This window comes from Megalops cyprinoides, chromosome 7 (assembly GCF_013368585.1).
Source record: "Megalops cyprinoides isolate fMegCyp1 chromosome 7, fMegCyp1.pri, whole genome shotgun sequence".
In the NCBI taxonomy this organism is placed as follows: domain Eukaryota; kingdom Metazoa; phylum Chordata; class Actinopteri; order Elopiformes; family Megalopidae; genus Megalops; species Megalops cyprinoides.
The window spans coordinates 36460231-36480345 of record NC_050589.1 but is presented as its reverse complement, the minus strand read 5'-3'; the positions used below and the strand labels follow the sequence as shown (position 1 = coordinate 36480345).

The 20115-nt window shown below is 47.6% G+C and overlaps 1 protein-coding gene across 1 annotated transcript in view; it reads left to right on the top strand.

The window, feature by feature from the left end:
• Positions 1-16613, top strand: part of fmnl3 (formin-like 3) — a 45572-nt gene extending 28959 nt beyond the window's left edge. The window contains exons 6-28 of the mRNA XM_036533185.1: positions 110-256; positions 1432-1540; positions 1925-2001; positions 2680-2773; positions 4365-4439; positions 4538-4648; positions 5236-5385; positions 6260-6361; positions 6628-6961; positions 7118-7120; positions 7482-7571; positions 7786-7910; positions 8142-8344; positions 8453-8687; positions 9345-9413; positions 9539-9619; positions 10176-10305; positions 10536-10696; positions 11056-11157; positions 11756-11848; positions 12298-12421; positions 13691-13823; positions 16537-16613. Coding sequence (XP_036389078.1) covers positions 110-256; positions 1432-1540; positions 1925-2001; positions 2680-2773; positions 4365-4439; positions 4538-4648; positions 5236-5385; positions 6260-6361; positions 6628-6961; positions 7118-7120; positions 7482-7571; positions 7786-7910; positions 8142-8344; positions 8453-8687; positions 9345-9413; positions 9539-9619; positions 10176-10305; positions 10536-10696; positions 11056-11157; positions 11756-11848; positions 12298-12421; positions 13691-13782 — 2707 coding nt within the window. The 3' untranslated portion in view covers positions 13783-13823; positions 16537-16613. The remainder of the gene's footprint in view (positions 1-109; positions 257-1431; positions 1541-1924; positions 2002-2679; positions 2774-4364; positions 4440-4537; positions 4649-5235; positions 5386-6259; positions 6362-6627; positions 6962-7117; positions 7121-7481; positions 7572-7785; positions 7911-8141; positions 8345-8452; positions 8688-9344; positions 9414-9538; positions 9620-10175; positions 10306-10535; positions 10697-11055; positions 11158-11755; positions 11849-12297; positions 12422-13690; positions 13824-16536) is intronic.
• Positions 16614-20115: the final 3502 nt, after the last annotated feature.

Genomic DNA, 20115 nt, shown 5'->3' with positions numbered 1-20115 from the left:
CCCCTCTGTTGCCATGCTTTGTTGCTAACCCTGCCCCCCCCCCCCCCCCCCCCCACCCCTTCGTGTCTGCCCGTCTGTCTGTGTCTCTGTGTGTCTGTCTGCGGTGCAGGTTGGATTTTGAGGGGCTGGAGAAGGGGGAGGAGGGGGCTCTGGAGAGGGCCAAGTCCTGGAGCAGGTCCATCGAGGATCTGCACCAGAGCGGCAGCCAGGCCTTCTGCAACACGCTCACCCGCTCTGCGCGCCAGTCCGTGCTCCGGTACGTACAGCTGCCCCGCCGTGCCCCGCTACGCCCTGCTTCTGCTGCCTGTGCTGCACTAATGCCCAGCTCGTTGCCCCAAATCGGAGTGCCTAATGTTACTACCCCCCCACCCCCCACAGTGTGTCACAGGCTCAGGCGCACTGTCCAATCAAGGAGGCCTGTTTCCAGTAGGCATGCACCCACCGCGTCCCCGTCACTGATCTGGGTTCAGCCGTGGCAGGTTGGACTGTGTACACTGCTCCACAGATGGCAGAGTTCACGGCCTTCTTCTGTCATCCTTCCCCCTTTTGATCCTCCAGGCAGATCCACATTTCCGATTCACTGCAGCTGTTCGTGGCACCACCCCCCCCCCCCCCAGACTAGACCCTACAGCAGTAACGGTTATGAAAATCAGTGCATGCAAAACAGACAGTCACCCTCTCCATGTGTCAGAAAGTAGCAATGCAGACACAGGGGTGTGGAGGAGCAGTTCCCTAATTTGTTCTTTGCAGTTGTATGCTAAAACACACTGCACCTGTAGCGGTTTAACTAAGGAGAGAGCAACTGTGTGTAGGCAGAAGATGCAGACAACACAAGCGAGAAGTTTTAATTTCCTCTGTGCAAGAGATCGTCTGCGAAACCACAAGGACAGGAAACTGGCTTTTGTACCAAAGCGGTTACCCAGCATGCATCAGTGACCGCACCGCCGCTCGTGTGTTCTGCCGCCTGATCACAGACATGCTCTGAGCTCAATGGGCGAAACCTCAAGCAGGGGGGGGGGGGGGGGGGGATTTGCGTGTGCCAGAAACGGTCTGTCAGAGACACGGCTGCGTTTCCTGCCGGGTGGCTCAGGGAGAGCAGGCGGTTGCTGAGGATGTGCAAAAAGGGGCGAGACGAGGCTCATCTGCGAAGCCCCAGCTCACTCAGACTCTTCTCTAAATAAACAATCTGTACAGCCCTGTAGAAAATACATATAGGTTCTATCATTTGTAATGGACTCACCCACACATAAATCAATCATTATCATCTTGCTCTCCCTGCATGCTGGTTAGGACAGCCCATCCCTGGCCTAGCCAATATTTTTTTCCCAGTCTCTTACACCCAGGCCTGCATATCAGAAGGCAGAGTCTGAACTGCTCTTGGGACAGCAAGGAAACGTCACTCTGTTGCTAACTGGGAGTGTTCTCTTGCAGCTACAACACCATAACCAACAGCAAAACCATCAAGAACTCCAGGCTGGTCAGCCAGAAGGACGACGTGCATGTCTGCATCATGTGTTTACGGGCGGTCATGAACTACCAGGTGAAGCTTCCTGCACCGCCTTCTGAGATCCAGTCTGGGTGCAGGTCCAATGCTGTACTTTTTAAGTCTCCAACTAGCCCCCCCTTGTGGAATATAGAGGAATTGAAAGCTCTGACACTTAAAGTCATGGCCCCTTTGAACCCAGATAATGTTTTTGTGGTTATATCAAGGACCTAAGAACTAATGGCATCAAACAGAAATACACTGACATTTTTTCAGTGCCTCAGCATTTTAGTGCATCTTTGTATTTAAACTTTATGTAACTGGCAAGTGGAACGGTTGTAGTAATATGAATGGGAATGTTCACCTTTTATTGAATTGCATCACAACCTCCTGGTTTTCATATGTCATATCTGTAACTTCCTCTCTTTCCATCCTCATCAGTATGGCTTCAACCTGGTTATGTCCCACCCCCATGCTGTCAACGAAATTGCACTTAGCTTGAACAATAAGAACTCCAGGTGAGATCCGAGATCCCAGATTCACAACCATCAGTTGTACATTTGTAATATTCAATATTAACCTAAGAGTGAGGCCTCATAAAACAATTAATTGATGGAGCTTAAGTGTGCTGTTGATTGCTGGCTTGTGTAGACCAATAAGAAGACTTTGCTCTCTCCAGCAAAGCAACATAATTGGTTCAGATCAGTGAGTTGTTGATGGTGTGTAACAACTCCACCCACTTTGAGTAACATAAGCCTCCCTCTCCCACAACTGCTGGAAACGTCACTTGAGGTCAAGTATCAGGCGTGTGGGGTAGACAGAAGGGGGGTGTCCTTCACACTGCCTGTCCAAATGACATGCTTTAAATTACAATGGCTTTGCGGTAGCCTCGGAAGTCATGGTCCAGAACAGTTTGTCCATGCTGTTTGTAGCATTTGTACAGAAGAGGAGATTAGTAAGTAATCTGTGTGATCTGATCATAATATCATAGGGCTGCTTGTGAGAGTTCAGCCAAGCACGAAATCCCCATTGTATTGCACATAAACAGTGTGGATTACCTCCCCCCACAGATTGAGCTGTAATTGAAGATGATGCCTGTAAATCACCTGTAATTATTATTCTACTTGAAACTGATACCTCTGTGTGCTGCCACAGGCCTCTGCTTTCTCACGGATGCTTCCGTGCTTGATTTTCAGGACAAAAGCCCTGGTCCTGGAGTTGCTGGCCGCGGTGTGTCTAGTCCGAGGTGGTCACGAGATCATCCTCTCCGCGTTCGACAACTTCAAAGAGGTACAAGCCCTGGTGTAGCACCCCTAAAAACTTTGCATAGTGCCCACCTGAAAGGTGTGATGCTCTGAGTTGCTGGCTTCAGCCTCAACTGTGCCACTGCACATTATATGTACGTAGTTGGTAATCCCTGAAATAAATCATGGGAACATCATGTCAAAGAGGATGGTTTATATCAAATAGTTGTAATTGTAGTGAATTAGATGCTTATGGATAATTCTTACGTAAACTGGACAGGACAGGACAGTCAGAAACAGGGTTAGGATGATTATCAAAGGAAGGCAGGCTCTCTGCCTCCCTCTCACTGGCTGCTACTGGAGTACATGTGAGAGGGCAGCTGCAAATGTTTCAGCAGCTTAGTGTCAGTGCAGATTAAGTTAAAGAAGAGCTTGCAAGTTAAAGGGTGCTTAGGGGAGGTGTTTGTGTATGTGTGCCCTTGTGTTTGTGTGTCAGTTTATAACTTTGTGTGTGCGTGTGTGTGTGTGTGTGTGTGTGTACGTGTCTGTGTTGATGAGGGTGTGTTTATGCTCGCCTGTGTGTGATTGTATGTATGTGTCTGTTTTATGAGTGTGTCTGTGTGTGTATGAAGTGGGGGGTGGAGAGGTTCACTGAGCCAGCAGATGTGAGGTGACCTTGGGCTGTGTTTGAAGGTCAGGACGTCTTAAAGCCCCCCCTCCCTCCCCAAAGTCCCAGGTGGGGGGAAAGAGGATCGTGGATCACAGACTTTTCATTTCAGCCTCTCCCTTTACACCAGCGCAGTTCTCTAAACACAGGAAATAGGCGATTACTCCGCAGTCTGAGCCTCTTACAGCCGGGATAACCAATCCAGAAGAAGGTTAGAATAACCAGGCAGTAGACCTGGTTGATAGGATGGTAGTGTTTGTGTGTGTGTGTGGGTGTGTCTTTGTGATTGTGTGCTGTGTATTGTGTGTGTCGCAGTAACTCTGAGGCATCAACAAAAACCGCAACTCACAAATGACAAGGCATTTTTTCTCTGTATGAAAAAACAGTCTCCAGACAGCAGTGTTGTTGTTTTTGTGAGAGAGTGGTCTGTTTATTTTCACTCCCTCCCTCTCTCTTTTTCTGCAGTGTGTAGGAGTCTGGCAGTTGCCAGATCTCTCTCTCTCCTTATTCTTGTTTAACATCTCCTCGTTTCCCATGAATTTTTGTAATTAGGCAGGATTTTGAGCACAGTTTGACTGTGTTGATTCCCCTTCAGAGGATTGGCATGGAGTGCACCACTCTAGTGCTCCAGAGGAGCTGCATTTCGCATCTGGCAACCCTCCATAGACAATTATGTCATCAGCATGACTTACAATAGCATGACAAATACACAAGACCTGCATCAGAGTGATGAGTCTGTTGAGGATGTTGATGCATTTTTTGCTTAGATCTTTTGTTGTGTTCTTTTTCTGTGTGTCTCTGTCTCAAATACCTACTCAGATTTGAATCTTTGGGTTTCAGAAGCTCTGTAGTAGGTTGTTTTAGCGGGTAGCTGCAGAAGGATAGCCACGCTGCCTGGCACCCATCAGGTGTGTGGTTTCCGCGTCATGTCTTAGCAGATTGTGATGCGAATGTACCCCTCCATCCACAGGTGTGCAAGGAGAAGCATCGCTTTGAGAAGCTGATGGAGTACTTCCGCTGTGAGGATGGGAACATTGACTTCATGGTGAGAGCCTGGGGATTACATCTTCTTTGCGGCTTGTGGGGATGCGGTTTCCATCGCGCTGCAGTCTGCAACTCAGCGTGCGTCACTTTGTCTCCCAGGTTGCATGCATGCAGTTCATCAACATTGTTGTCCATTCGGTGGAGGACATGAACTTCCGTGTGCACCTCCAGTACGAGTTCACCAAGCTGGGCCTGGATGACTTCCTGGAGGTGAGGTGTCACAGTCCGTCCCCCCCCCCCGTCCCCCGTCCCCCCCGTGAAATTCGAGACTTTGGGAGCTTGTTTGAATAGTGAGCAAATTACGCAACAGAACCTTAATACAAGCAACAGCTTTTATCTCAGTGTTTCTCAGGAGACTCAGGAAAGTGATGTTCATCTCAGCTGACAGAACAGGAAAAGTATGATAATATCACTGGTCTTCATAATCTGGCTTCAGGGGAACTGTGTTTAAAAACACACAGGCTCCGCCCAGTGGCCCAGAAGACTTGAGGCAGCTCAGTGAGGGTAGGACTGAGGCCCCATGAGCCCATGTGCTGCCAATCACTGGCCTATTTGGAAACAATGGGAAGACTTTGCTCTCAATATCAGAACATCAAATCAGTGGGTCACTCACAGCCCCTTCAGTTATGAGGTTCATGAAGCCTCACTGATTTGTATCTAGTTAAATCTCCAACCATGGCTATTTGTAGTTGGCTTCTTGGTGGAGCTTGTGAGTTCAATATCATCACAAGTCTAATCCCTGGCACTGTAGGTGGACATTCAGGGTTGAGCTGCTGGGTCTTTGTATTCCTCTGCAGAAGTCCAGGCACACAGAGAGCGACAAGCTCCAGGTGCAGATCCAGGCATACCTGGACAACGTGTTCGACGTGGGAGGTTTGCTGGAGGATGCTGAGACCAAGAACGTGGCTCTGGAGAAGGTAGAAGAGCTGGAAGAGCATCTCTCTCACGTAAGATCAGCCTCCGTGACGCTCCCAGAGGATGGGGGCCACAGGCTTATTTAATTTGCATTCAACTATCCTCTATCTCTCTCTCTTTCCAAATTACTGTCTCTGTCATAATGGACCCATGACTAATACTGAAGATAATCATCAAGAGATCATTTATTATTTTCGAGTAAATCAAATCCTGGTTCTGCTTGCTTGTTCCAGCCCAGCAGAGGTTGGCCCTTCTTTCGCTGGCTCAGGAAGGTGCACAGACAGTAACAGTTGCTCCCAGAGTTGTAGTTGCGTGGGTGCATCCACCAACTGGCGCTTGATTTGTCTGTCATAAGAGTGTGGCTTGGCCGTAAATGACCCTGTCAGAGAAAAAAAAAAACAATCTACAGACTCAGTCTCTCTCTCCCGGGCTGTATCGCTGTATCCTACGCTGCATTGCAGGAAGGCTGTCACAGAAAGGTCAGCGGGCGAAGCTAAGGACAGGGGTTGAGGAATGGTGTGGCGGTGGGTGGGAGGAGGAGAGTGGGATCCCTGGAAATTCTTGAACGTTCATGATCTTTCCAGGTCCTGAGGCAAGCGCTTCACTTTCGCTCCCACTCCGTTTGCTGTGTCATGCTGCCGGGCGTATCTCATTTCTTATTGATGCAGCCGGCGGTTAGGGGGAGAGAGAGAGAGGGAAGCTGGCATAGAGGGCCGGGCCTGCGTCTGTACAATCGATTCTCCTCCATGCCTCCTCCCTCTTCCCTCTGTCCGTTTCTGTTCCTGCTAGCTCTCCACTCTCCTCTCTCCCTCCGCCATGGTCATGCGTTCCACCTGGTTCCCCGTCTTTGCTCATCCTCATCCTCCTCTCCCTCCCTCCCTTGGCCCCTCTCCCTCACTCCCTCAGGTGTCGGAGAAGTTGCTGGAGGTGGAGAATGAGACCATGATGAAGGTGGCTGAGCTGGAAAAGCAGCTCCTGCAGAAGGACAAGGATCTGATCGCGATAAAGGTGAGTGCTGAGGCATCAATGGGTCTGCCTGTCAGAGGATGCTATCTTCAATAACTGCAGTAGTTTCGATACTAGATTTTCTCTCCTGAGATGTTATGTCGTGTGTTACTGTAAAGGCTTGATCCGATCAGGTCGCTGGGCAATAAAGCGTACTGTATAAATATGTATGTATATTTTAAAACAGTTTTGTTTACAATGACATACTGTAACTCCTTGCTTGAACGTTATGTCATGGTTCTCTGTGTCGCCCCCTTGTGGCTGAGCAGGAGACGTATGAGTCGACGAGCTCTCAGGTGCAGACCCTGCGGCGGATGATCAAGGAGAAGGATGCGGCCTTCCAGCGGCAATCAAACATTGAGAAGCGGCTGCAGGAGCTGGAGCAGCAGGGCACCATCCGCGTGCGCAAGCAGCCCGACGGGGACATCGCCATCGAGGCCCTGGGTGGAGGGGGCGGAGGGGGTGCCGGCAGCATCGGTGAGCCTCTCGGCAGCGAGGGACTCACAGGGCCGGGAGGTCCCACTGTCACCGCCTCCATGGCCTCTGAACCCCCACCCCCGCCCCCGCCCCCACCACCACCTCCGCCTCTGCCTTTGGCTTCAGGTATGGGGCACTTGTTAACGGCTGTCGGATGGCCATCTGACAGAAACACAGCATGGTGGGCAGTACTAATTAGGGGTTAAAAGTTCTCGTGTGTAAAAGTCCAGGTGGGTTGTCATAGTGCTGCATTAGCGCAGTCAGGAAAGAGGAAACGCTAAGAGAGTTTCCTCTGTGCGCTGTAACATGCAGGGCCACTCCGCATACTGGAGAGGAAGCAGCTGGGCCAAGTGGCTGTGTAGCTTTACCGCATTTCCAACAGTAGGGTAACAATGCACATTGTGTAAAGCTGGCATTGTAGAGATGTTCAGCGACTTGAAGTGTTTTTGTTTTCACTTCGAAAAAACTTTTAAGTTAAAGGAAATGTCTAAGTAAGCTACTGCATTCTTCCATCACAATTACTTCGTGTAAGCTCTTCCTGTGTGACATCTCATGAATTTTCTGTATGGAATGCTGTGTGTGAAGTAATCTGTCATTGCTTTTAAGAGCCTTGAACGTAATAAAATTTGATTGGTTGACACCACAGGGGAGTGCATTCCGATCCCACCCCCGCCCCCTCTGGCTCCGCCCTTGCCAGGAACTTCACCATCTGTCATCCTCAGTGTCGGCCTATCAGGTAAAAGCTTGTTTTTTTTTAATTTTTATTAAACTTTTTGTTTTGAGCCCTACAGAGGTAATTGGAATGAATCCATCAGTCTGTGCGGGAATGCACAGCCTTAGGTTGTACAGAAGAAGAATGACCTCAAAACTGACAGATTTCCAAGATGAAAACTGATAGTGTATAGTTATTCATGATAGTGTATAATTTTTCCAACACCTTCGGTCTGCAGCCATAAGAATAAAGAAGCCCATCAAGACCAAGTTCCGCCTGCCTGTGTTCAACTGGACGGCACTCAAACCTAACCAGATAAATGGCACAGTATTTAATGAAATTGACGATGAGCGAGTTCTGGAGGTGAGAGGTCTTTTCACACAATCCATCTCTGTTTCTTGGTCATCCTGTCCCCCTGTGCTAATATGACCCATGCCCTTTCTGAACACATTAGGCCTCTATGTTCACCGCAATTCTTTAAGTGGACTGTAAATGATGTAGGTGTAACTCCTCTTGCATGTTTGTGTGTTTGTGTGTATGTGTGTGTATATGAGGTAGGTGTAATTCCTTACTTGTGTGTTCTGTTGCTCCCAGGAGCTGGATCTGGATAAGTTCGAAGAGCTGTTTAAGACGCGGGCCCAGGGGCCTATGATTGACCTGTCCTGCACCAAGAGCAAAGTGTCCCAGAAGGCCATCAACAAGGTCACCCTGCTTGACGCCAACCGCTCCAAGAACCTGGCCATCACGCTCCGCAAGGCGGGCAAGAGCACTGAGGAGATCTGCAAGGCCATCCAGACGTACGTCCCCACCACGCCCTGTCCCCCCAACCTCTTATCTGAGTCAGCCAGTGCGCACGGTGTTGGGGTTTGACGTGTTTGTGTGCTTGTGTGTGGCGCTCCCCACAGGTTCGACCTTAAGGCGCTGCCGGTGGACTTCGTGGAGTGCCTGACGCGCTTCCTGCCCACGGAGGCGGAGGTGAAGGCGCTGCGGCAGTACGAGCGTGAGCGCCGGCCTCCCGAGCAGCTGGCCGAGGAGGACCGCTTCATGCTTCATTTCAGCAAGATCGAGCGGCTCACGCAGCGCATGAGCATCATCACCTTCGTGGGAAACTTCACTGACAACATCAGCATGCTCACGCCTGTGAGTCTCTCCAACTCCGTATGCCAGCAAGCTTTATATCGTGCGGTGCTGCCAAAGATATTTCCACAGACGTGACAAAATGATATGAAATAATGCAAGACTGAATGTTTGGTTTCACGTCCCTGTGCCATTGCTTACATGTGGGAAGGGATGATTCAAAATATTCAGTGTTTTTTCCTAATTGTTTGGAATTTCTTACAATGTAGGTGAAAGTGCATTTGTTTCCACTTCTCTGTCTCTCTCCCTCCCTGCATGTGTCTCTCCATCTCCGTCTTTGTCTCTCTATGTCTGTCTTTCTTTTATGTCTCTTTCTTTATTTGTCTCCATTTTTTCCCCAAACATGGTCTTTTGGAGCTTTAAAAGCTGCTGAAAAACATTAGCAGACTCTGTTTCTCTCTTTCTCTGCATATCTGGCTCTCTCTTTCGTCTTTCTCTCAACAGCTGCTATCTCCCTCTCAGTCAGCAGTTACACACTTAAATTCTCTGGGCTTAGAAAAGTGAAAAGATATGCACAGTCAAAAAAAAACTTTATTTCAGCCTTCTGAGTGCAAATGCAAAAAAAAAAAAACAAATCATTGCAGGAACGTGTTTGTGACAGTGAAACTCGACAAGAACGCGCTCCCACTCTGTATTGTCTAAATTCTATCCTTTCCCCAGCAACTCAATGCCATCATCGCTGCATCCGCCTCAGTGAAGTCCTCCCCTAAGTTAAAAAGAATGCTGGAGGTACAACCTTCTCTTATTTTTTATTTACCTGTTATTTACAAAATTTAAAAAAGTTCTCTCATGATCTGTGTCATCCTGGATACTGTAAAGTAACATTGTTTTTCCTGTTCTCCTTCCCTGTGTAGATTATATTAGCTCTAGGAAACTACATGAACAGCAGTAAAAGGGGATCAGTTTATGGCTTTAAACTACAAAGTCTGGATCTGGTGAGTACTAGTCTCCACGATCTGCCTTTACAGAGAGATCATTAGTATCATGCTACAGTGCACATCCTATCAGTTGCAGTTCTATGGCTCATACACGCATCCAAAGTTGTTTTGTCAGCCAAATCCATTTCGACACACCAGTAAACCGCGATGAACTCCGCCCATTCGCCTCCTGCCATTGACTTTTCATGCATTCACGTCGCTTATAAATTTCGTGTTGCGTTCGGTTAAAACACCCTTTAACGAAGGCATTTGAGAAAGGCACGCCGTATGACAAGACAAGTAAGCGCTGGAAAGAGGCACTGCTGCTGTAACCTTGGGCAAGGTACCTGATTCACAGTTGGCTTAGTGAATGTCCAGCTGTACAGATGGATTAAGTTGTGAGCTGTGTAAGTCTCTCTGGATAAGAACGCTAAATGACAGTAATGTAATGGCTTTACTCGAACCTTCAACAAAGCTGATCAGACCTGATTGATTGAGGTGCAAGCCCACCATGTTAGGGAAACATAGCTGTGAACAATGGTGGGTTAACCTGTGACCTGTGTGTGTGTCCCAGCTGTTGGACACCAAGTCGACGGACAGGAAGATGACCCTGCTGCACTACATTGCCCTGATCGTGAAGGAGAAGTACCTCGATCTGGCCAACTTCTACAATGAGCTGCACTTTGTGGACAAGGCTGCCGCAGGTCAGGACAGACCTCCTCTGTGCTGGGGGTGGAAAGTGGGATGCTGATCTTCAGCACAGTCGTGTTAAACTTGTGCTTGTCTTTTATTGTGTGTGTGCATGCGTGCATTTGCGTGTGTGTGCATGTGTGTGTGCGCATTTGCGTGTATATGCATGTGTGTGTGTGCATGTGTGTGTGCGCATTTGCGTGTATGTGCATTTGCGTGTGTGTGCATGTGTGTGTGTGTGCAGTGTCCCTGGAGAACGTGCTGCTGGACGTGCGGGAGCTGGGGAAGGGGATGGACCTGATCCGGAGAGAGTGCAGCCTGCATGACCATGCTGTCCTCAAGGGCTTCCTGCACACCAGCGACCCCCAGCTCGACAAACTGCAGAAGGATGCTAAAACCGCTGAGGTGCCCACTAAGCCAGTCACAGCACACACCTGAGCCAGCCGACTGTAGCACACTCTCCTCACAGCTGACCAGTCACATAACCCTTTCCCCTAAACCCTGCTAATCACAGCACACACTCTACTTGACCCAGCCAATCACAGCACCCTCTCCTCTACACCTATGCAATCACAGGACCCTGTCCACCAGACCCAGCCTATTGCAGGCAGCTCTCTCCATCAGTGGCAGATATTACTGCCCACCTGCCACCAGAGTCAGCCAATCACAGCACTTTCTCCACTAAACTTATTCAATCCCAGCACAATGACCACCAGTCCCAATATATTTAGCCTTTTTTCCCCCACATTTCCTTCCACTTGCAGGAAGCCTTCAACAACGTGGTCCACTACTTTGGTGAGAGCCCCAAGACCACCCCTCCCTCTGTTTTCTTCCCTGTGTTCGTGCGCTTCATCAAGGCTTACAAGGTGAGAGGTCCCGGGGGTGGCTGGAGGAACAGAAGTGCCCTGACTCTCAGGCACTCAGAGAGGGCACTCCCGCCCCCTCTGTCAAGGCTTTGGTTTCTGTATTTCTTCTGTGTTGTGCCACAGAAAGCACGGAGGGTGTCTAACAGAAGCGCGGGGCTTGCCCTTTGTGGGCGGACGTAGTGTGAGGTCTCGAGACCAATAACAGGAAGCCGCGGCTGGCCTGCCTTTAAGCCCGGGGCTGTGCTGTTTAGACGGGGCCCCCCGGGTGGTCCTGCCTGGCCCGTTCCGCTGCTCTCTTCCTGAGATTGTTCTCTGGGTTTACACATTGGCCCTGGGAGGGGAGCAGCTGAATGAGACTCCCCCATGGTCCCACCCAGACCCCTGTGTGTGTGTGTGTGTGTGTGTGTGTGTGTGTGTGTGTCAGAAGGGTGTTGGACTGTGACTGCACCCTTGCTTAGAGACACTCACACATACACATATATGACACGGTCCCTGATCCGTGACACACGCTTAGCTGGATAACACAGTTCCTGATCTGTGTCTCTTGCACTCACATTTGTAGCGCTGACTGTGACTCCTGCTTGTGTCTGCTCGACAGGAAGCGGTGGAGGATAATGAACAGAGGAAGAAGCAGGAGGAAGCCATGAGGGAGAAGTTACTAGCCCAAGAGGCTAAGCAGCAGGACCCTAAGGTGAGCATCTGTCCTGTTTCATACCACCCTGTCCTACTAACCGGAAGACAGCCAATGAGGCATCGACAACCCCTCGCTGGAGACTTGTGTAACAGCATCAGAGGAAGCTGTTGTCAGAGGGATAGACATTTATAGCTGCATCCATTTATCCTCTGAACAAATGTATGTTAAGAAAATGTGTCGTGACAGTGCTGTGTACTACTCAAAGAATATATAGAGTGAACTGGTTTTTAGCTGGTGGGTGTTGGTTTATTCTGTATGATTGAACTCACTCCCTGCCACCCACTCCCTCATCTCCGTCCTCGTCCACTTCCTCCCCTCACTAACTCCCTCCCTGATCCCCTCCCTCACCCCCCTCCCTCGTCCTCGCCCCCACCCCCCCTCCCTCCCCGGGTCTCCCCCTCCCCCACGCCCTGCCCCGCCCTGCTCTCTTTCTTATCCTGCTCCAGGTGCAGGCACAGAAGAAGCGGCAGCAGCAGCAGGAGCTGATCGCAGAGCTGCGCAGACGGCAAGCCAAAGACCACCGGCCCGTGTACGAGGGCAAGGACGGCACCATCGAGGACATCATCACAGGTGGGGCGGCCGGGGCGCAGGAGTGCGCTGGGAGGGCCGCTCTCGGCTCGAAAGTCACTGTTGTCATTGAGATGTCCGTCCCGCGGCAGTGCACTCTGTGTTATGTTCTCAGAACCCCGCTGAGGAGAGGACATAGTGTCTTTCAGGTCAAGGTCCATCCACATTCAGAGCAGAGTGTGTGATAGGTCTGTCATGACATGTACCCTTATGCATTGTCTGATAATCTGTCATGATATGTATTGTCAAGGCTCTGTCTAATACGTATGTCATGACATGGAGTGACGTAACCTGTGCCTCATAATTGTGTCGCAGTATCTGCACTGTACAGGTACTGTGTCCTCTCAGTCTGTCGTGACATATCTACAACTCTAGCTCTCTGTCTGATACATCTGTCATGGTGTATGCACAGTTTGAGGACTGACTGGCACATTTTTCTGTTAAGTATGTGACGATATCTGCATATTCCAGGTTATGCTTAAGTGTTGATATCTTCGAAGTCTTTGTGCCGTCTGCCAATGATGAAGGGGTAGGGGTGGGTATGTCAGCAAGGGTTCCAATGCACCTCTGTTGGTACCCTGAGGCTCCTTTGGCTGGCTTCGAGTTCCTTAGATGACAACTGGGAGGTATGCCGATCCTTCATCTGGGGTTTACTTCCTGGTGCACAATGGGACTTGTTGTGCGAGCAACAGTCACCCTTGGTGTGAAAGTGTATCAGAAGATCCCATTGGCTACATCCTGTAGTCCAGCGCAAATGCTGAGGATATTGTGCTCAGATGACCCTAATGCCCAATTGGCAATTACAGAAAGTTTAGTTAAGACAAGACAAATGCATATAAAAGTATGGATATCTACACAGCCCAGGCACTGTGTCATGACAGATCTGTCATCATGTCTGCACTGTCAGGACACAAAGTCCTGCTCCATGAGAGCTGCATAGTCCTACTGCAGCATTAGGGTCAGAGTGGTTCCTAACAGTCATTCCTGTTACTTCATCACCTGGGAGGTTTTAATTAACATCCTATATACTATCACTTTAATGTTCCTGAACCGAGTGCTAATAAGGCCCCCAATCACGTACCTGCTAGCTCTACAGCCATCAGCTGATCAAAATCCCTGCCCCCCCACTGCAAAGTCCCCATTAATCCTGCTGTGGCAGGCCATCCTCCCCGTGGCGCAGGGGACAGAGGGACAGGCAGCAGGAGAGCGTCAGAGGACTGATCCGGGATCAGCTGGAGCGGAGCAGGCGTGTGACATGTTGTCTCTCCGCAGTGCTGAAGAGCGTGCCCTTCACGGCCCGCACAGCCAAGCGCGGCTCCCGCTTCTTCTGTGAGACCAACCTCTGCGACGAGTCCAACTGCTAGCTCCGCCCCCTCCCCTCCCACTGCGCTCCCGACCCCCAAAGGTTGTCTGGAAACTGTTGCGTGTCCTCTCACCCCGGTGCATGCCTGTTTAAAAAAACAACAAAAGAAAACAAAACTTGCATGCTCGCCGTTGCCTGCGCACCCACTCCCCCTCCTGTTCCGACTAACATGGGCCTTTGGAAGCAAGGGTGACCTGGTGTTTTCTGCCTGTGAACTTTGACCTTTAACACCTTGGACAAGGACCAACCAGCCCTGTTCAGATGTAACAGATTGCTTTTGTTTATGGGTGGCGATTGACAAAAAAGAAAATTAGCTTATACAATAATTTGTGTGTTTTTATTCTTGTTGTGTAATTGTAATTGTCACAGTCCTTCACAGATGACACGTAACTGAAATTATTCTAACAGGGATAATGCATTGAAGTGAATGGAGTTGTGAAATGCATCTGAAGCCCCTAACCTCATCATCACACATTAATGAAAGCGGTTTGGCTGTCATAAGTTGGTGTTCCATTTAACCAGGGGCATTGAACTCTGTTCCTGGAGGGGTGGTGGGAATGTTGTTTTTTTCTTCCAACCTCTGCTCTATATTACTAAATTATCCCAATGGGAACTTAGTTTACTTTCCTATTAAATATGGCATATTTTAAGATTTCTTTTGCGTTGTACTCATGAGACATTTTAGTGTAGTATGTTGAGAAATGCACAATGCTAATGTGGTAATTAGGTCAGAGGAATAATTTGGAACAAAAAACAGCATATGCAAGCCCCTTCAGTTTTTGAGTTTTGACACCCTTGCATTAAACTAATGGCATGATGATGTCCCTGTAATATGTTAACCCCCTCTCTCCCTCCTCACTGTTGTTTTTTCTACCCATCCAGCTGATTTGAAGATTGGTCTGGGTAAATTTTCCCCCTCTAATCAGCGGGTAAGAGTGGCAGGCTAGAGCTCAGCCAGCTTTCCGCTCCTGCCGGCCTTAGCAATGATGCTAGCTGCTCTAAGCTGAGTCCTTGAAATGCAAAAAAAAGGATTTTGACCTTTTTGTCCCATTTTGTGGAGGAGCTATGAAAGAAAAATTCTCTTCCACTCCAAAAACCTTTTTATAAAGGAGCAAGCAAGCAGCACTTCAAGCAGAGTACAGAGATAGTGTTTAAAGAAGAGAGGTGACATTGCAAAGAGAAGCAGTTTGTTTCGTCCATTTTTGAAATGCTATTGCTAGTTAGCCAGTTAACCAGTTAACCTGTATATTGATAATCCTGATAGCGCTTGTCTCCTCCTGGTCTCAAAAGGCCTGTGTCAAAAAGATGGTAATTATTCACTCACCTTTCCCAGCTCTGTGGCAGAAACCCTGTCTCATAACCCAGATCCAGCCAATCTTATTTGTTTCCTCCCTCAGTACTCTCTCTGTCTCTCTCTTCTCACACTGTGCTGTGAAGTCGAGAGTTGGCCCACAAGAAATGATGGAGAAACATGGCTGTGTGAATCCAGAAATGGGTAGAGCAGTAGTCAATCTCTGATTTGAACCAATTGCAGAAGGGTGTTTTGGCACAGAGAGCAAAAGTGATTCGCTGAAAAGAGTCAGTGATTAATAGCACTTGGTGGCTCCACCCATGATGGGGTTCATGAAGCCTTGCTCTCCGAACACCCTGTAAGAGGCCCTGCACTCACAGCCCGTCAGGGAAGGAATGTATTACAGGTCCTCTGGACTCTAAAACGCTGCATGATTGTCTGTCTTCTGCTCATTGCGTCTTCTAACCTGTCCTTGATGCCTGCCATGTTATTTCCCAGCAAACTCTTAACATGCAACAAGCTGAGCTGCACTGCGCTAAACTGGCTCTCGAGAGGGCTAAGCCATGGCACAGAACAGACTGGATACCAGTAAAGTATTAACAAAATCAGCTAGCTGGAACAGCTACGTGCGGCACGTATTTATGCCGTATTGGTCAGAATTACGCAACATATTCAGGTCACTTTGGGCTTTATTCTTGATTAAATGACCAGTAATTTGTATTGACATACATCCAGTGTTGAAATAATAAAGTGATTAATTAATTGAACACCAGAAAAAAATTTCCCACGGGGAAGGTGTTAAGTTGGACATACCAAGCACGCAAACGTGTCGTACACAAGACTTTTTTCTGAATGCTTAGTACATCCAACCACTTTCCCTGGGTTTTAAGTTTCACCCAAAAGCCTCAGTGCTGAGCTTCAGTTGTGGTGTTCTAGGCTGGGTGTGTCTCAGCCAGCTGTTCTGTGACTCGGGCAGCTGTGATCCACCGTCACTCCGTAGCGTGTTGACCGTGGTTTTTTTTTCTTTTTTTGTTTTACTGTGCCCAGAACACTGCTGTTACACGGTACGCTGCTAGTAATGTTATCCCCCCATTGCCTGTGGACTGGACTCAGTTCTTAGGTTGTTTTCCCGTCTTCCTTTCCTGTCTCTCTCCCTGTCTCTGTGTGAGACAGTGAGGGAAGAGTCTTGGGATGACATCATACTTTAACAAGCTCCACTGATTCCATAAACAGTGAAAGAGCTCCTCTCCCCCAGAGGAATCGGATACTGTACATCGTTATACTTAGATCATCATTACACTACGTGGTCCTTCAGAAGCATCAGCCATATGGAGTGATGTAGGGGTGAGATTTGAGAAAGGCCCCACAGGTGTGGACTTTGCCACTCCTCCCCCCTGCCCCCTAATGTGAGTGTGCCCCCCGCCCCCCTCGGTCTCACCTCATCTCTCATTTCCCTACTCACAGATCTCCGAAGCCAGCCCTTCCTGCGAGCTGATGCGGTGATCCGGAATGGGTGGAAGAGACTGTAATCCTACCCCTCCCTCCACCAGTCTGACCCTTCCCCCACTTTCTTCCCCAACCTCCATGCTTCCTCCTCATGGTGCCCCCCTCACCACAACTACCCCCCCCCCCGACCTCCTTCAGATCACAAGTAGCTGGAAGGACAGAACTTTGGGACTGTAAAATGTGTTTTTTAATGTTTTTATTTATTTCTGGAAGTTATCCTAGTGGACGCTGCACTGCAAGGAGGCCAATCGCGTTCACCTGGCAGGTAAACTGTACAGCACAGGGAGGAAGTTGGGGAAAACAACTGAGATTACCCCGCTCACACACACGCGTGCACATACGCACACATGCACGCACACACACACACACACACACACACACACACACACACATACATACATACATACATACACACACACACACACACAGTCTCCCCATTGGAGGACTGCTCTGCAGCGTTTTTAGAGTGTTGACCTTGGAGAAATGTATGGGGAGGGCACTGAAACCCAACAAGTTTGAAGACTGGACCACAAACAAGGAAGAATGTCCTGTTCCAAAAAGTGCCTGCCAAAGTGGACCTTATTTTCATAACTGTGGGGCTCCACTGACTGTGGAGTCCAAACAGGACTGTAACTCTGGGACAGCTACAAAGGACCAGCTCTGCTGCTGAGAATTCTGGTTCTAAAAGAAACCGGCAAGTTGACTTCCTCTGTGGCCAGATCAGTAAGCTGCAGCAGTTGATAGTATTTACTTTTTTATAATCTTTGTTTTTAAAAGGCAAGCTAGCCGAACCAAACTCTTGTCTTGATTGTTTTTATTATTTTTAAAAAGTGCCTTTTTGTTGTGACAGTATTATTTCTTTAAACATCATTGTATCTTTTTTTAAGCTTTCGTCAGATTTTTTATACAGTTCTTATTTTGCCTCAGTAACTTTACCTTAAATGTTAAATGCAGTAAAAAGAATATGCAACATTTTTTACTTCAAGTGAATCTGCAGCCTTCCAAAGAAGTTTCTGTGCTGCGTCAAGCCGTTGTTGTAGTAGGCTCCAGGGATGGTGTTAAAGATATGTAAGAAAAACACTCCTCAATTGTCCCACAGTACTTCATCCGCTTCATTCGACAACTGAAGTCCGTACCAAATATTGCCATTGTCAGTTTGCTGCAGTTACAAGCCACTTCCACTCTCCAGAATGAACATTTGAGCTGAAATTATTCTTGTTAAAGAGCACCAGGGTCTCTGATTTTTTTAACTAACAATGCAAGTTTGCTCTCAGTTGGATTTGATTTCAGCACTGTGATTGAGTGAAATAAACCTGGGGGTTAGAAAGTGCTTATCAATGCGCCAAAGGCCATTAGAAGGTGAATAAGATGCAGTGGGATTGACTGACATGCTGCGTTTGTGTGCGGATTGAAAATTGTGGAGTTCTCATTAACTCTGGTCCGAGGTAAGAATATTCTGGATGCTAGTCTTGGATTGTGAGATTTTTCTATAAAATGTATCCTCTTAAAAAGCCATCGAGTAAGCATAAAGATTGTGTTCCATTTGACTGTGAGGAAGCCCCTATGTGATTCAGTGTGGTATGCACAAAGGCCTGGCGTACTATATTACACTACTTTCATTGCCTTAAAGCTGAGTGGGGAAATGACTGTTGTAGACACTACTCAATACTTAAGTACCAAAATTCTATAAACATATTACCTTTATGTTTCTTGTAAATCATTATAACAGACTGCTGGGTCATTTTTGGAAAAAAAAAAAATTAGTGCCTGACAAATTTTTGTATATTGTCTCAAAGACGACTCCACACCACCACCCTGTCTCCCCAATAAAAGCTAAAGGAAAAGAAACAGCTGTGGCTTCTTCTCTTGCCCATTTGCTTTTCTTGGGATCTTGTTTTATTCATCCTCAACCAAGGATGGTTAAAGGATAGACAGAACAGCACTGTGACAGGGGGCTCTGCAGTGTTAAACAGGCATGTGCAGTTGAAGGAAGCAAGTTTTAGAACATTGGTAAAGGGGCTTTCTTTGACCTTAAATTGCATTTATTGGGCTGTACTACCTGGCATCCAGGAGTTCTCAAAACTCCTTAGGGTTTCATATAGGATTATAGTATTTATAGATTGATTTAAACCGCAATTCTTTATTATATTTATCAAATATTTATGAAATAGCTAGGTACCGACTACACTGAAAGGTGGTCTGAAACCACAACAGGCATCCATGTTTTGGAAAAAATATTCCTCTTGACAAAGGTGAGTAAGTGTCTGTTTTTTGCATCCAAACATTAAAATTACAAAAACAGCAAATAGGTCTACAAAAATGTAAAAATTTTGTCCAGGCTGGACATGGTACTACTTCAAGCAATACCAGTGTATTCTTTGATAGGCATCAATGCATTCTTGCAGTTTCAGATAATTAAAACCTGCTGTCCTGCTGTGCCTCTCATGACAGTTTGTTCTTTTCAGTTTGGAAGGGCAGGTTTCCCTTTGAAGTCACTGCAAATCAAGTATACTGGGTCAGATTAAAACAGCCTAGGCTCTGAGCTGCTGCCTGTCAGGCAAGCCTGGTTAGATACAGTTTGGGACCAGAAAGTCCTGGTGACAGCAAGCATCTTGGCTCGGCACAGCACGAGCACACAGACATGTATGTCACAATTAGAGGCTAATTAGAAAAATACTTGTCATACTTGTATACAGTACAATTTTTATTTGGTACAGGGTGCAGGCCTTGAAGCATTTTCACCAAATCACCCTCTTGCATCACCATCAAGAATTCGACCATGTGTGCATAGCATTGGTGCATGTGAAAGGGTGATGAACACGGGAGACCCAGCGTGAGAATGCTCATGCTTATTGTTGAGTGCAACAGATGTCACCTCATGCAGACAAGCACATGCCACTTCCAACTGCACACGCTGAAACTTTGCAGGTGGCCAAAACCACCTGAGGAGATGGTTTGCGACTGGTGGATCACACTGTCAAAATTTGTACGTTACATTTGCCATACATTTAACAGACATCAGAAATTTTCCTTGACACTACCCACAGGTTTATGTCTCCTACAGTATTGGACCAGTCCTTAAAATGGTGACTGGTTATTGGTGTCCACATGCGAGAATTTAGGAATTGAACAAAACGTGCTATTTAGTGCTTTTGGATTCTAGCTTTTGAGAATACATACAAGCACTTTGTTTTCTTAGTGTGCACGTTGTTCATAGGTTTTAAACCAGATTTAAAGTTTTCAATTAACAGCTAAATCACACCTTATCCAAGAGCTCAGCCAAGACAAAAAGAAGCATATACACTGGATTGCCAGCGGCAACTTATTTAAACCATTAAAGACTTTTCTCAGCACGGAACACACATATTGGTCAGCAGCAGTCAGCAAATCAATGCTAACATATGGTAGCCCCTCCCATTCAGAGATGCTGCTGTGAAGGAAAAGGAAACAGACAATAACATAAAGGCAGAAACAATGCAGAGCTCGCTTTTTCTGTACAGTTTTAATTTTTTTATTTATAACAATATTTGTTACTTA